Source organism: Arctopsyche grandis, chromosome 9 (genome assembly GCF_051622035.1).
Source record: "Arctopsyche grandis isolate Sample6627 chromosome 9, ASM5162203v2, whole genome shotgun sequence".
Taxonomy (NCBI): domain Eukaryota; kingdom Metazoa; phylum Arthropoda; class Insecta; order Trichoptera; family Hydropsychidae; genus Arctopsyche; species Arctopsyche grandis.
In genome coordinates, this window is record NC_135363.1 from 7073954 (window position 1) to 7090013 (window position 16060).

Below are 16060 nucleotides of genomic sequence, written 5' to 3' on the forward strand. Positions count from 1 at the left end.
ATGAAACCGTTATATTTAATATTCATAAAGTGGCGGAAGTTCAATTTTCATTTTTACTTTATCTATGTACGCAGTAACTATCTATAGTTAAAGTTTTGTGATCATGAAAAAATTCGAACTCGAGATTTTGACTGATTCGAACTCGGAATCGATCACTGATCACTAGAGGTAGGATAGTCACAGTGCTATCCATTGTTCCATTGCTGTAAATCCTTTGTAAAAAAGGTTCGGCAAACCTTTAACAATGCATTTACAACCATTGAACAATATTCGGCCCCTTCTGGGTCCGGTGACTACTGATCACGTTTTCATGATCTAGAAAAAAATGTGTGTGTGTATGTGTGTGTGTGTGCTTGTGTATTTTGGGGATTTTTTGAACACCGTTAGTCCTATCGAACTGAAACTTAGTATCGGTCACTGAAATTCTTATCGATATGACGTAATTTTTTTTCGAATTTTTAAGTTGACCGGAAATGATACCTCCTCTTATAGGTGTCCCATTTTTACTTTATCTATGTACGTAGTAACAATAGATGAAGTTTTGTGATCATGCGAAAATTCGAACTCGAGATTTTTTTTTAAGTTTTTGAATTTAATTATCTCCAAAACCGCTAACTGAATCGGACTGAAATTTTTAACCCTTATGTTTTTTAAATATTTTAACCTGAACCGGAAGTAGTACTTTTACTTTTACTAGGGTTTTTTATGTTTTTTTCAGAAACCTTTTGGTTTATTTTTAATTTGATTTGATAATTTATTTTAATTTGATATGTAAAGAATCTCGGAGAAGCAGAATAAACGTATTACAGACCATCAGTATTTTTAAATATTGTTAAACGCAAAAATATATATTTAACGTTTTGCGAGATATTTCTCGAAATAAGGAAAGTGAACTTATGCCACTTTCAATTATAGTTACGGTGACCATATTTTTTTGGAGAAAATAAAGGACATATAAAAATCGTTTCGTAACTTCAAAAAATGCTTTATAAGCTTATAACATTTATTATAAAATGTTAGCATACAAAGTTAGAGTTTTAAACAATCATATATACATCCTTGAAATTAAATTTCATATTTTTCACAATAATGAATTTTTTTCGTGGTTCGTGATTTAAATAATCAAAAAAATTATATACAGCTCATTTTAAAGTTGCGTTTGGTATAAATGCATACTCCTATATAATGTGTCTATTTTTAATTGGATTTTCTCATTGGTCTACATATTCTTAATTCACTAATGATAATATTCGTTCAATGGGAGCATTAGATACAGGGAGACATTGAAAAATTCGGCGATTTTTACAATGAACCCATGTTGGCAGGGCTCGTCACTTTGGTCGTCATTCATCGATCTTTTCATTTGTCAATCTTTGATCTCTTTAACATTGCTATAGCAGAAAACAGAACCGACTATTTAAGGTTCGCAGATAGGATCGTCCTGTTCCTAGTGAGACAGCGATAGTCGAATTTACGAAAAAAAATATAGGACAAAAGGGAAATTTCAGAAAATAAATAAATATAAAGGACAGAACATCTTAAATAAAGGTCCTCTTAAATAAAGGACGTAATTCACAGGTTACCGTAATTATAGTGGGATTATGCCACTTTCAATAATTCATGTACAATGTACGTACTTAAATACATATATACATACATATGTGGCAACAGATAATTGACAATGCTGTTTATAATCCACCATATAGAATGAACGATTATTTATTTATTTGTCCAATATGCAAATCTATAGTTCTACATTTAGAATCATTAAATTGTATATACACACAGTGGCGGACTGGCCATACAAGCGAACATGCCCGATGGCATGTGGGCCCCACGTTCTGTTAGAAAATATGGGCCCTCAGTAAAATTAAATAACTTTTTATCTATTTCACGTGTGTAAAAATTTATAGGATATTGCACTTTGGGACCTAAAGTTTGTGTATTTCAACAAAACAAATTTCTTACGATATACAAAAACAACTAATACCTGCTTTAACAGCCCAAGGATTGGTTAACTTTTTTTATTAGGCTCGAAATGTAAGTTTCAACATTGGCGTGGGCCCTTTTGCCGGGCCCATTTCCAACGTCAATATTATGTATATACCAATACCTATGTAACAACTACCTACTGAAATAAAAATGGTAATAAACAAATTTCCGTGAATAATATAAACTGAATTGCTTAAACCAATTTTGTTAGGACGATTCATCATCAACCAGCTATTTAAATTTACTTCATACTTTCGAAATAACATTTGATTATACTTCGACGATATAGTAAGATTTAAATACACAATTGTAAACAGTTTCCGAATATAAAATCTATTCCTAATCTAGACACATCCATGTATATAGAAATATAGGATAGGGGCCCCTTCCCCAAAATCCCGATTTTCGATTAACATTTAATTGAAAATATTATGCATCGTTTTCAGGGACGTAATTGGGGGGGGGGGGCATAGGGGGTACTCGCCCCCCTAAATTAAGGAATATTGTGAATTTAGAAAATATTATGAATTTAATGATTAATGGGATACTATGGATCTATGAATACTACGTTTATTTCTTGTGTATGTTACTTTTGGGTAACTAATAAAATAATCGCTGCAATGTGCTTTGAAAAAAAAAATATTATTTCAAAGCATATTTTGGTTTTTAAGTGGTATGCTTTGGGTAAAATTTGTCCATCCTATGAAGCGAATCGTTAGAAAGGTCCCCTTTACTTTATTTTGTCTCAAAAACAGATGTGTAACGTTTATTTTTCCGAAAGTTCGTATATTTTTTGTTTTCAAGAAATGTTTTAAATTAATATTTTACTGAATCGGTTCGATCACAAATGATTTTATTTCTTTTATTTTTATTTTATTTGCAGACGTCCATTATCTCACAAAACAACGAATGAGATGGATTTAAACTTCTTGTGTAACGAATTCGGTCCAAAACAAGTTTTAGTTATTTAATAAAATTGCTTTCTGACCAAAACCTCATCAAATTTAGTACATAAAGAATAAAAATATAAATTTTCAGCTTGATACGTTCAGGGGTGTGGTAAAAATTTTTTTTACTTTTTTAAGAGGAAAAAATCCCACTTTTGGTTAATTAAATTTAATGATTTTTTTTATTATATTTTCATCACTTGATACAAGGAATTATACATAAAATCGTGAAGAACAGACATATTTAAAGGGTCGATTAAAATAGTGGAAGAAAAATCCGGTAAACTGCTAACAGGAGTAAACTGTCACTTTCGGTTAACGGGTGTTCACGAAATTTTACACACACTCAGACAGAGCCACACACATTTTTCTATATTATGTAAACGTGATCAGTGATCGATTCTGAGTTCGAATTTTCGCATGATCACAAAACTTTATCTATTGTTATTACTAGTCACCGGAGCCTGAGGGGGCCGTGTATTGTTCAAAGGTTGTAAATGCATTGTTAAAGGTTTGACGAACAATGGATAGCACTGTGACTATCCTACCTCTAGTTATTACGTACATATGAACATAGATAAAGTGAAAAGACAGTCGGTAGAAATTAAGTTAATTGATAGTTTTTTAATGACTCAGTTTGATGGTCGATTTTTGTTGACCATGTGAAGATTTTTGGAAAAAAATTTTCGCCTGCGGCGCTTTTTTCGCTTTTTACATAATATTTTTTCAAATATAAGCTTATTTTTTCCATATTTTATAACTCAATAAGGTGTATTCAAAGAATATTTTCCATTTTTATTCCGATATAAAAAGATTTTTTGAAAAAAAATTAAATTTGACCAATCTTTGCCAGCCCAAGAAAAAGCTGAAATGACGTCCCTGATTCTTTTATGATGCATTCTATTTACCTAGGACAAGGGTTAAAACGAAATATACAATGTAATTTATGGATCTATTTTGCTTTTGCCATTTTTCTTTTACCTAAATTTGTTTATTCCCATTTTTGAAAAAAAAAAATTTTTTCCCTTGATTTTTAGCGTGATGGAAAGAAGAAAATTTAGTTATATGGGGGGGGGGGGGGGGACAAATTTTTTTAACCCTGGGGGGCCCCCTTTGACTCCTGGCATGCACTGATTTCAGTCCCAGTCCGCCACTGTATACACACATACACTATAAAATGGTTTTAACTTCAAAGTTGAAAACTTAACTTAATACTAAAAATTCAATCGATAATGTGTCATCGAATATACACATTGTGAAGAATATGCATAAATGTGACATATTTTAATTTTTTTTTAATATTAAAAGTAGAGTTAGAAGATTAGGTGATTGGTGTTCATCGAACACTGGCTTACTATCGCTGATCACCTGATTTCACGTTCGCGCCAAAAATACCTTAACGTATGAATAAGCTGTATACAACAGCCAATAAGGTCTCGCGACCCATCAACCAATGACCTCTCTGTATTTAGAGTATATAAATATTCCTTGCTTCATTCATAGCTGGCAGGCCAACGGATCAAGAACAATAAAATACTTTTACTAATACTGCTACGTTTTTAACTCTACAGGTCCACGCTACAATCACTGAATTTTTACAATCAATCTGAAAAAAAAACTCGAATGAAAAGAGCAAATATAAAATTTTTCGGCATACATATGTATATTCAAACGCAATATCTCAAATGTACTTACTTCAAAAATATACATATGAAATACATTTATATAAATTTTGACATCTATTATTCAGTCACAATATATCATATTACATTCAATTCCACAAGAAGCGAAAAAAAAAACTAAAAAAAAAATAATCCATCAAACAGAGAATCATTCATTGTGAAAATTCAATGCGAACGTCAATTTCAGCGACTATTTTAATATTTTCCCCACGCAGACAGGCACATAGGTATGTTGACCCGAAGAAAGAAAAGAGAGAGACATCTACAATTTCCAACCCCTCCCTGGAAATTCTCGTCTTAAAATAAATAAACGTCTATTTTTACGTGGAACGTGTGATGCACGAAAGCCTACAGCTTTTTAATATATATCGTTGATGTCATTCGCTCCCTCCTTTCAACATACAAAATATTCTTAGCTGTAAAATAACAGTTTTTTTCCTTTATCCGACACCAAAATGTGGCCGGCATTATTTAATACGTCTTAAACGAGTCACATATTGAGGCTACGCATAGAGCATACCCCACAATAGGCAAACAAATACGTGATTGTTATTTGATCAGAAACATACGTATGATATAATATAATGAGATGAAAAAAAATAGTACATTCAGTATATTCAAAATAATGCATACATATTGCACAGTGCATTATTATAATTACATTCCTGCTATCATTAAAATCATATTACTCAGTAGAGGATCCAAATAAAAGGCCAAAGTCGTTTCACAGCATTTATTGGTGATTCAGGAGATACAAGCACTGGCAGTGCTCCGTCCAGAATGCCTTGATATCGCCTAAGTACCCATTTATAAAGGACAAGTCGCTCCCTGCATCTTCGAAGTCCGGTTACTTCCCTATTGTTTAGGCACATACCCGGATATGCATTCCCACGGCACTCAGTCCCACGCTATCGCTGTCAGCTCTGAGAAGAGACCGGGTGCCGTTACTAAGCCAATTCGGTGGTCATTGTTTAGCCTACTTGCATTTAGCCTGGAGATAGTCCTCGAAAACCAATTATAAAGGCGGCTCCTTTTAGCATATGCTACAATATGTAGACCAGTGGCTAACGTTAAATGCTTTCGATTGTGCGGTCATGGGTTCTATCACTGACTTTGTTGCTGGCCAGAGCTTGGATATGTAACTCCAAGGTCGATCGTTTCCTTTTAAAGTTTGTTAATTGATCTGATTTCATTTGGAACGGTTCCAACAAATTGGTAATCCTGTCCTATTTTCTCGCAAAATTTGAGTTTAAAGCATCTCATAATTTGTTGATATTTAAAAATTGATTGTAATATTTGTAATGTTTGATGATCGATGTTTGTAATTGACCTTGAATAATACTTCTGTACAATGTTGCCGTGCTAATAGAAAAATGGGTGTAAATAAATACATATAAATTTACAGACATTCGCCATCTACTGTTGGATGAAAGCATCTTCAACACACTTTCATTTATCTCTGTTTTAGGCAATTGTCATTGATTTTATCTCACCCTTTTTTTTTGATTTCATCTACCCATCTCCCACATGGCCTTCCTTACACCTGTTTAAATTCTGTCAGGTATCATTCGAGCACTTCATTCGTTCATCTATCGTCCGTTCTTTTAGCTACGTGATCCGCCTATTTTAATATTTTTACCCTCACCATATCAACCACCTTTGTAAAGGTGCAGGCACATAGAATCGTATGTAGCACGTGTTTTTTTTAGAAAGTTTTTCTAATGCAAAAAAATGCTGGCATGCTTAATCTGTGCCGTCACAATCTTTCCAAAACTCACCCCTGGATAGTTTTTGGTGATATTTTATCGTTGTATTGAAGTAGGCGCGACAGTGATTGATAATTGTGATAACCATATTTGAAGAAATGTCGAATAAATAATAAGATCGTTCGAATCAACAATGACCTGAAGAAACAACCTTCTCAGCTGGAAACCGTGCGTGGAGTACGTGCATGCCGTACGAACCACTGTTCGCTCCTGTACACTTCTCACCCACGTATTCCGTTTACTATCTCTCTTCGTTATGCCAAGCATACAGCGTTACATATTTCATTGAGTACTCTGTACCTTATACAGTACGTCAGTATAATATTGACACTTACATATATTGTATTAAGTGACGTTTACTCTTAGAAACAATCATTGTCATAGATGCCCCAATTGGTGTATCAGACAGCATAAAACACAAGAGTATTGTTTCCACCATTTTGTTTTCACCAACAGGGAGGAGGATTACAGCTAATTTTAAATAGGGTCGTGAGATAACAGACCGCCAAAAGTAACCCAGCCACTTTTGCGTATCATGGAGCAAAGATAAATAGATAGTAAAGAGGTTGTCCGGAATGGATGGAAGCTTCCCAGTCACGGCTGCTATTGCGGTTGAAATGAGGAGCATTTACAATGCACATTAAAAATGGTATTGTTGCGAAGAGCTGGGTTCAGGATCCAAAAGAAAGGCCAAAGTCGCTTCAAAGCATTTATTCAACGATTCGGGAGGTCCACACGGAACCACTGCACACCCCAGAATATTTGATCTAACGTGTGTACCTCATTATAAAAGACAAGTTGCACAGCACAGCTTCCTCGATTCGTTAGTATGTCTATTGTCTAGGCACGTAAAGGTCTACCCTGGCGAGTCTATTGTTTACGCACAAACTTGCCCAGGTCTGTGAGAACTTCAGCGTATCCTTTGTTCAGACACGAATCCACTTAAACAGTGGATACTCCCTCTCTCTCATGTTCTCACGTATTTTTTGAGTTATCGGAGCTGTGTTTGCAAGTTCATAACTACAAATCATTGACCAATAAAATCGAAATCCACAATTCACCTACCACCAAGTAAAATGGAATAGTTCACAGATGTACCATTTTCCTCTCATTCATCACAATACTGAGACTTGTCAAACGAACACGCGTGGACAATTGTAGTAGGATTTTAGTTCTGAGCCGGTGGATGATATATTGCACAATAAACGTCTAGTGGGGCAGCTATTGTGCAATATGTCAAAACATCGGCACGCCCTGAGGATACGGACCCTTTCAATTTATTAGCATATTGGATTTTCAAGGAAGGGAAAATAAAATATAGGGACGCCTACACATCAGTTCTGCTCTCCAGCGATAGTGGACTAAACCCTGCCCACTCTGCGTCGTCTGGTTTATTTATGTTGTGTGTGTTTTTCCGGAATGTCTTGGGTTTTGCGAAATAAATAACAGTGTACGTTTGTATGTACATGTGTGAGTATATAATAATAATATACCAGCATACGTATGTGAATGTGTGGAAAATCAGTTCGGAGAAATAAAAAGGTCAAACGTATACTGGAATCGAGGCAGTAAATAGATACTGAGAAGGATTAAAGGTTCTGTTGGAGAAATCTTTGTGCTTTCAAGTGTGAATCGTCTAGCGAAGCGGCAAACATAATCTGATCGGTTTATGTTATTTATTTATAAACTGTGTATGAATTTATTAAATCGCATGAAAAGTGTTGTGAATCCTATTTATGTATTATCATGAATACTTTAAAGATGTGTTTATTGTTTATGGTTTATCGTGTAATGTCGAATTTCTATGAAATTAAAATTGAATATGAAATTATTTTGGGATGGATCATGAAAATGTGATCAGTGATTGATTCCGAGTTCGAATCAGTCAAAATCTTGAGTTCGAATTTTCGCATAATTACAAAACTTCAATTCGCATAATGTACTTACTTCAAAAATATACATTTTTTTCGTAATATTATGAACTCATTTCGCTAATTATTCACTTTACCATGTATATAAGGATTGTTTCTTATCTCAAATTTTTTTTATCTTAACGTATCAATTATGTTAAAAATGATGTTGTTGATAACATTTCATATTGTAATTTAAAATCAAAATATATTGTATAAAATCATATTGTAATTCGAGTGGAAAAAATCATTTGCTACTCGAATTAGTTCGTTCAGATTAAATAAAAAAAATATTGAGAGTTAAAACCAACCCTTGTAAGCGTAGGGAAATATAGAACTGATCCAATAAATGCATAAAAATGTATAAAAAAAAATATTTTTGACTTTTGAAAATTAATTATACGTAATTAATTATACATATTTTAAACCACAATCAAGAGAAAAAACATCTGACTATTGATTTCAATACTCACTTTTGGGACAACAATACTAGATTTTGAGGTGAATACTGCAAAAGCCAGAAGGCTGCAAAAATTGCTCATTTATTTAAACGCTCATATCTCATAAACGAGAAAAAACCAACAAAAATTATCCAGTAAAGATTGACTAGTTATATAATAGTCAGCACTTTCAATCTGAAACGGATATGATCTAATGACTTTTCAATACTAAATGGTAAACAAACTGTCAACAAGTGCATTATATAAACTCATGCATAACAACCTACTCGAAATTTACATGTATGTACATATATAAATTAATAATATGGGTAGTATACATATGCACAATGTAAATTCAATTAACAAAAAATAAACAGCAGAGAATTAATCCAAAAATGTAAGCACGATGTTAAAACTTGACATAATATGAAATTAATTACATTATAAGGCTACGTCGCAAGAAGCGTTCGTTCGTTCGTACGAGTAATTAGTTATACAGGAAATAATTAGCAAAATAAGCGAATTAAACGCAAGCCGACGCAAATTCCGAGCATTGGTCGGTTTATTTTACCCGTAGGAGGTGTTTAATTAAAAAAAATAAATAAACAAAATCATTGGTACGTAACGCAGAGTTTGGTCTGCGGTCGTGAAGCGCCCGCTGCGAAATCCAATTTCCGGTTTTCCCGGCGTCGGAAAAACGTCGAAATTAGCCGAATTTACAGGAGAAAAATCGCGGTGACATTACTTTTTTTATATTTTTACGCCGAAGGAAGCGAGCGCTTCTTCGTAATCCGATTTACAGGGGAAAAATCGACAGGTTGAAAAGCGACCGCTTAATTTCCCGCTAAATTTTCTTTCAGATCAATTTTTCTTATGAATAGACGCACACGCACGTACGAACGCACCTGTTCGTAGATAGCTTTTAAAATTTAGTCACGCTCATACAGCGTGATTCAGAAAAGACTTGTAAAAAATTATGAACCGAACTTGGACAAAACCGAAAGTAAATGTGTATAGAACTGAAAATAAAATAAATATACGTAAAATATTGTACACTTGTGGGTTTTCACGGCTTCGCTCAGTATTTGTAATATAAACCGCTTAAATATTATGGCTAATCTAATATTTAACGTCAGCCAATCAGAAACGAATATTTTTTCATATATAAGGGAATCGGAACTGAAATTGGAACCTGAAATCGGAACTGAAATCGGAATTGAAACTGAAAAAGTAATCTTGATCCGGAACTGAAACAAGAATCCAGATCTGGAACTGAAGCAAGAATCCAGATCTGGAACTAAAACAGGAATCCAGATCCGGCACTGAAAAAGGAATCCGGATCCGGAACTGAAGCAAGAATCCAGATCTGGAACTAAAACAGGAATCTGGATCCGGCACCGAAGAAGGAATCCGGATCCGGAACTGAAAAAGGAATCAAATCGATATCGATCTCGTCGTAGAAAATTTGATTTTTTCGATAAGCGTCACGGATTCTACAAACCAAAACTTACATACATACAAGTCTCTTTCGAAATTATACATACATATATTAGATTAGATACATATATTCCAGCTTAACATGTAAATTAAAAACTTTGTCATCTAAAGTAAAATATAATTTTATATTTTGTGTGTAATCGTCTACAAAACCGATTATACTGAGTGACTCTGTATAAAAGTATAGAATCTGCAGATTGCTTTTAAGAATCTTTGGACGTAAGCGAAAATATACAGAAAATTCGATATTTATGTTCATAATATATTATAATATAATATACTACGAACATCGATAACGTTATTACCATAGGCTACATCGAAGTAGAGAGCTCTTAGAGTATACATATACACAAGGGAAATTGCAGTATTAAGAGCAGTGTCTGACATTAAATTGTCACAGCGTGTAAATATTCTTATAAAGACCACCATAAAAAGTCGTAAAACAGGGTGTAAAATTTGAATTAACAACCTACAAATCGATCTTTTTTTTAATTTTACTTATGATTCAAATTCAATGTAATGGAATTATTTAAACTTGTTATGAAATACTATTCCTATTTTACTATAAATAGACAAATTTGTCATGAATGAAAACACATATTGATTTATTGCAATTTTGCAATGTGACATTACAAACTAACTTCAAAGCAACAAAAGATACAAATATCAAAGTCATCATTATCATCATCATTTACAGCCATACACCATCCACTGCTGGATGAAGGCCTCTCCAACACGCTTCCAATCGTCTCTGTTTTGCGCAACTCTCATCCATCTCACCCCGCACATTTTCCTAATTTCGTCCACCCATCTACCCTGCGGTCTTCCTTTTACCCTTTTGCATTCTATCGGGTACCATTCAATCACTTCTTTTGTCCACCTTTCGTCCATTCTCCTAGCTACGTGGCCCGTCCATTGTCATTTCATATATCAAAGTATGGAAACAAAAATAAAAAAGGAAACAAAATAAATCAACATATGAAAACAAATATAATATGAAAACAAATCTGATAGGAAGACACATCTACGATCTCAAATTAAACAATCCCTCAACCAGATCAGTATATTTTAGATTACACAAATCCAAGATAAAAGCAATGTGGGTGAGCAGATTGATGTCTTTTGCGACAGTTGACGAAGCCATCAAATTGGTACATGCCACAAGAGAAGAGGAAAAAGTGGTGAATCGAAAAACTAATACTTGAGTAAGCTGAGAACATTGAAGCTCAATTTTGCAAGAATTCAAGGATCTCTCACCAAACCAACCAGCAATTTACAGAAATGTTTTCCCAGATATACTTCACGTCGAAACTCGAGGGAATTAAAACTTAGTGCTCCCAGCAAGTAGACACAATGTTAGGGTTTCTCCTTTCAAGAGAAAATGTCCTCTTTTTTGACAAAGGCCAGCCAGTAGAAAAGCTTGGTGGTTTCGTGAATGCTAACCAGCTAGAGGTTGCCGGGTTTGATCCCGTGGGTTGACCTCGATTGAAAATAATTTATTCCGAGATGTTTGTAGTGCTGCTGGTTAGACTTGGATAACAGTTCTTTATCAAATTGGTAAAAAATATCCTACCCACTATTTGAATATGATTTCAAAATTCATAATCTATTATAAATGTATATACATATGTATGTATAAGTTTGATACCTAACCTAATAACGGCATTATGGAAAAATATTAAAAAAAAATTGGGTAAATCGGTTATGTCGCCTTTCTCAAAATATAAATATATAAAAATTCTTCTCTCTCTTTTGTCAAGTGTATTCAAAATGTTTTCTTTTTTTAATTAGTCTATCTTTAAATATGTTGTTATGATTAAATAAGCATTCACAATAATATTTATAGTAAAATTAAATATTTTTGAAAAATATCCTCTTTTTTATTTACTTCCCAGTTGGCAATCTATGTACATATATATGTACATATGTACATATGTTAATATGAAGTATAAAATTTGGTAACAGAACTGACCAAATCTTCAGCGTGTAGCAGTCTCGACCTGGTACTAAGTCAAATTAAAATTTTTGAATATACTTAAATGAATTATTCAAACGCGAGAATCATCTCTTTTTCCTTGGCGTATCATTCCAAAAATCGATAATATGTGAACTTTGAGATAAGTAGATGAAACTTTTAAGGTTTATGCTATACGCATTTTAATGTAACTAGTCAGTTTTGGTAAAAATAGCTTTCGATTATTTTTTTTAATACAATGTGTGTGTCTCGAATAGGCTCCTAACTTCCAGGATTTGTTGTATGCATGTCCGGGAAGATTACTGTGAAAAAAAACTGGGAAAAAACCTCTTAATAAGAATATTTGTAATTACGATTTTACTGACGCGAAAGTAAAGCTATCCCGCCTTCAACGCATCACGCCGCGAGTGTGACAATAATCGCGCCACGCCTACCTCGCACTCAAATTTACTGACCATTCAGGGCTGTACCACAAACACACAGCGGATGGCCCACGTCAACAAATATATCAATGTCCGTGGAACGGGAACGAGAGCGGGAACGGGAATTGCACGCGTTATTGTGACATTGTAACGTATGCCGGGTTCAGCTAGTACATATTTTATACAATTCTAGCAAGTACGATAATTCAAATCACAACAAAGAAAGTAGAATGTACGATTTGAGGATTGTAATGTATGTAATTTAAAGTCAAAACACGATGAAAGTTGTCAAACTCAAATTAGCCACAATTTCATGACAGATTTTCCACTTTCGATAGGGTTGTCTAGCCTCGATATATTTTCATCCGTAGACCGTCAAAAGATGACGATGATTTTTAATTGTATAAACCTTAGTTCATATACATATTTTAATACTTGGCGACAAAAGTCAATAGACCCAATAATTCCCAATCGTATGGATTCACCGGTTAATTGTCGGAATTTTCTCCAGCTGGGGGAAAATTGACGACAATGCCCGACGGGGCGTGGCCGCTTTTCCGAGTGTCTCCCACCGTACGACCATCCATCATAATTTGCCCACATCTGCGAGCGCCAAAGTTGGACAGTTATTTTTTATTAGTAATCTATATTGCCCTCCCGACATTTTTTTTCCGGTTTCATCCCGCAGTCATTTTTATCATTCCCTCTCCGGCGCTCTCGGTCATTTTGACGTTGAGTGACTGAACATGTCACGTTACAAAATCAATTTTTAAATTAAACTTGCAACGCGACCTGATTGACGTCGATACATCCATTCAACGATCGCATGACTATGCATTAATACATAGTATACAGAATACCTCAATTAAGGACATATGAGCCGTTATAATTGGACACAACAGCTATTGGACACAACTCACCAGCAGAGGCGTTTAAAGCGAAAAAAGCCTCACGAATTGGTGTTCTGAATGTGAGAGATTCAGAAGCCCAATTCACAATTTTGGGGACGGAGTGATGATTCCGTAGTGCCCGCACATGATCTGAAGAGCAACGATATCGCTGGTGATGATTTATCGGGAATCGATAAGATGGCACAAAAAAAATAAATAAAAGAGTTGCAGCTAGAGTAGGGCCGCCATAATTGTCGGGATGCCTAGAAAACTTGCAGTTTTATTTCAATATTTTAGCTCACGAACTATTTAGCCCAAACGATGGTATCACTTTTAGTGTTTTCATTTTGGTATCATGAGAAAAGGAGGTGGACAAAGGGAGTGCTGGAATGGTAATTGAGGAAGTGTAAAGGGGTGAAAGGAAGGCTGTAAGGAAGATAGGTGGACAAAATTTATGTAAAAATATATGAGATGAGATAAATGAGAGTTTGGCGCCCCCAGATTTTGAAGCCCGCTTCCTTTGCAAGGAGATATGTATAGGATTTAGTAGTTGCAGGTTAGCTCCGGAGACTCGCATTTGCATCGCATCACTGCTCGCATCACTGGTGATGATTTATCGGGAATCGATAAGATGGCACCAAAAAAAAAAAAAAAAAGGACATATGAGCCGTTATAATTGAAAGTGCCATAAATCCACTTTTCTTCATTTTGATGTCTCGCAAAATATCAAATAGAATGTTTTGCGTTTAACAATATTTAAAAATACTGGTGGCCTGTGATACGTGTATTCCGCATTTTCGAGATTCTGGACACGGAGTGGTCACGGGTTCGAGTCCCGCTAGAATCCCACTGCTGGCTAGACCTTGGTTTGTGACTCCAGCTCGATCGTTTCTTATTAGAGTTTGCCAATTTTTCTGATTTTTACATACCTCCTTTACGTTTCACATGGCTTTCGTGTTAGTGGTCATTTTTATCTCTTATCCGATCGTTTTCATACTTTGCCATATTGCTCATTTTGGTCATCAATATAAGTAAATGGAGCCTCCGCCATTACGATGGTGCAAATATATTGTGTAAGACGCGATTGTAATTTGCCCGCCGACATTCTATTTGACGTTTGTTTGTTAGTTTTAAACATAGATGGAGATAGTAAAAAAAAATTATTGGTGTTTTTATTCAAAATAATAATTATTGAAACGGTTCCTGTAAAATTTGCATCTCTTTTTCTACCTCTCTTGCTAATATCAAGTTATTCAGCGTCTTGAGATTCACTAATTTTATAGTAAAATGCTGCAAAAATTTCTCCATTGTGGATTTTTGTATGAATTCGTATTGTATAAAATGCTTATGTATGTACATATATTGTTTGTATTGTATCTGTTTAAAGTTCATTCATCGCTTTGGAACGAGTTATAAAGGCTAGTGTTCATGTTCAATAAAATAAAATACAATAAATTAAAAATAAGTGATAACATTTTGTGAATTAAGTCAAACAGAAAGTGTTTTTGGAACTGAAAATTCGACATCCGCCACATTCAAATATAGCAGCTCATATAAACTTTTATATTAATCAATTTATGTATATTTTAGTTCATCAAACTTTATTTATTTTGGTAGGTACATAAATACATATATAATTTAGGCTTATTCACACTGTTTTGCAAATCAGCTTTGTTCGAGTTGTATAATAAAATTCAATGTATTATTTAGAAGAAATGGTGAGAGGAGAAATTCCGGCAATTTTCAAGATAAAATTTATAAATATGCATATTTCAGCAATGTTGTTGATGTACAATGATATGATGCAAGTATAAAGGCCTCAAGTCGAGTTACTTCATTCGAAATATGTACATATATAGCTTTGCAAAGTTTTTCTAGCCCTCAGAAGCAGACGAATGCCGAGTGCGTAGATGGATGTGTAAAAATGAAAATGTCGCGTAAAAATATTCCCCGAGAACTAACTCATAAATTATTTTCGTGAAGGATTAGTTTCCAGCTGCGGTTCTAGAACTTTCACCTCGCTCCGGCTCTGTCAGATTTAACATCAAAGTTGTAATGTAATAAATTACTAGAGTCAGACTACTTTTTGCCACCCACAAAAACTGACAGATTTTACTCTTTGCTCGTGTGTGAATACGCCCCAGTGTGCTCGTATACCTTTAGCCTAAAAATAATGAAGAGTGGTAACCATACCTACATATATGTGTATGAATACTATCTGGGCTGCAAACTTTGGCGAAATTTAGTAGATAGTAAGTTAGAAGGAAGACAGTTTGCAAATAAATGAAAAAAGTTAGACGATATATATATTAAAAATTTACTCACCACATTTTCTATGAGTCCTTTTCTAGATTGTCTCAATTTTTTATGGTAGCCAAACACGTCAAAGGCGTCTTCTTCCTCTGCTAGTTCCATATTGGCATCGATCGCCAAATACACACCAGATCGTCCACCACCATCACTATAAATAATGAAAAAATAAAATTAGTACTTATTTACACAATATGTAATTACATACATATGTGAATAGCGCACTAAC

At 34.2% G+C, this 16060-nt stretch overlaps 1 protein-coding gene and 1 long non-coding RNA gene across 5 annotated transcripts in view; one reads left to right on the plus strand and one right to left on the minus strand.

The window, feature by feature from the left end:
* Ptp36E (protein tyrosine phosphatase 36E) overlaps window positions 1–16060 on the minus strand; it is a 305940-nt gene that overhangs the window by 11967 nt on the left and 277913 nt on the right. For all 4 annotated transcript variants that reach the window (XM_077438565.1, XM_077438566.1, XM_077438564.1 and 1 more), the window contains one exon: window positions 15847–15982. In XM_077438565.1, the coding sequence (XP_077294691.1) occupies window positions 15847–15982 (136 nt within the window). The remainder of the gene's footprint in view (window positions 1–15846; window positions 15983–16060) is intronic.
* LOC143917161 (uncharacterized) overlaps window positions 2872–16060 on the plus strand; it is a 198709-nt gene continuing 185520 nt past the window's right edge. Inside the window, exons 1-2 of the long non-coding RNA XR_013261049.1 lie at window positions 2872–4119; window positions 11576–11704. This is a non-coding gene — a long non-coding RNA (uncharacterized LOC143917161). The remainder of the gene's footprint in view (window positions 4120–11575; window positions 11705–16060) is intronic.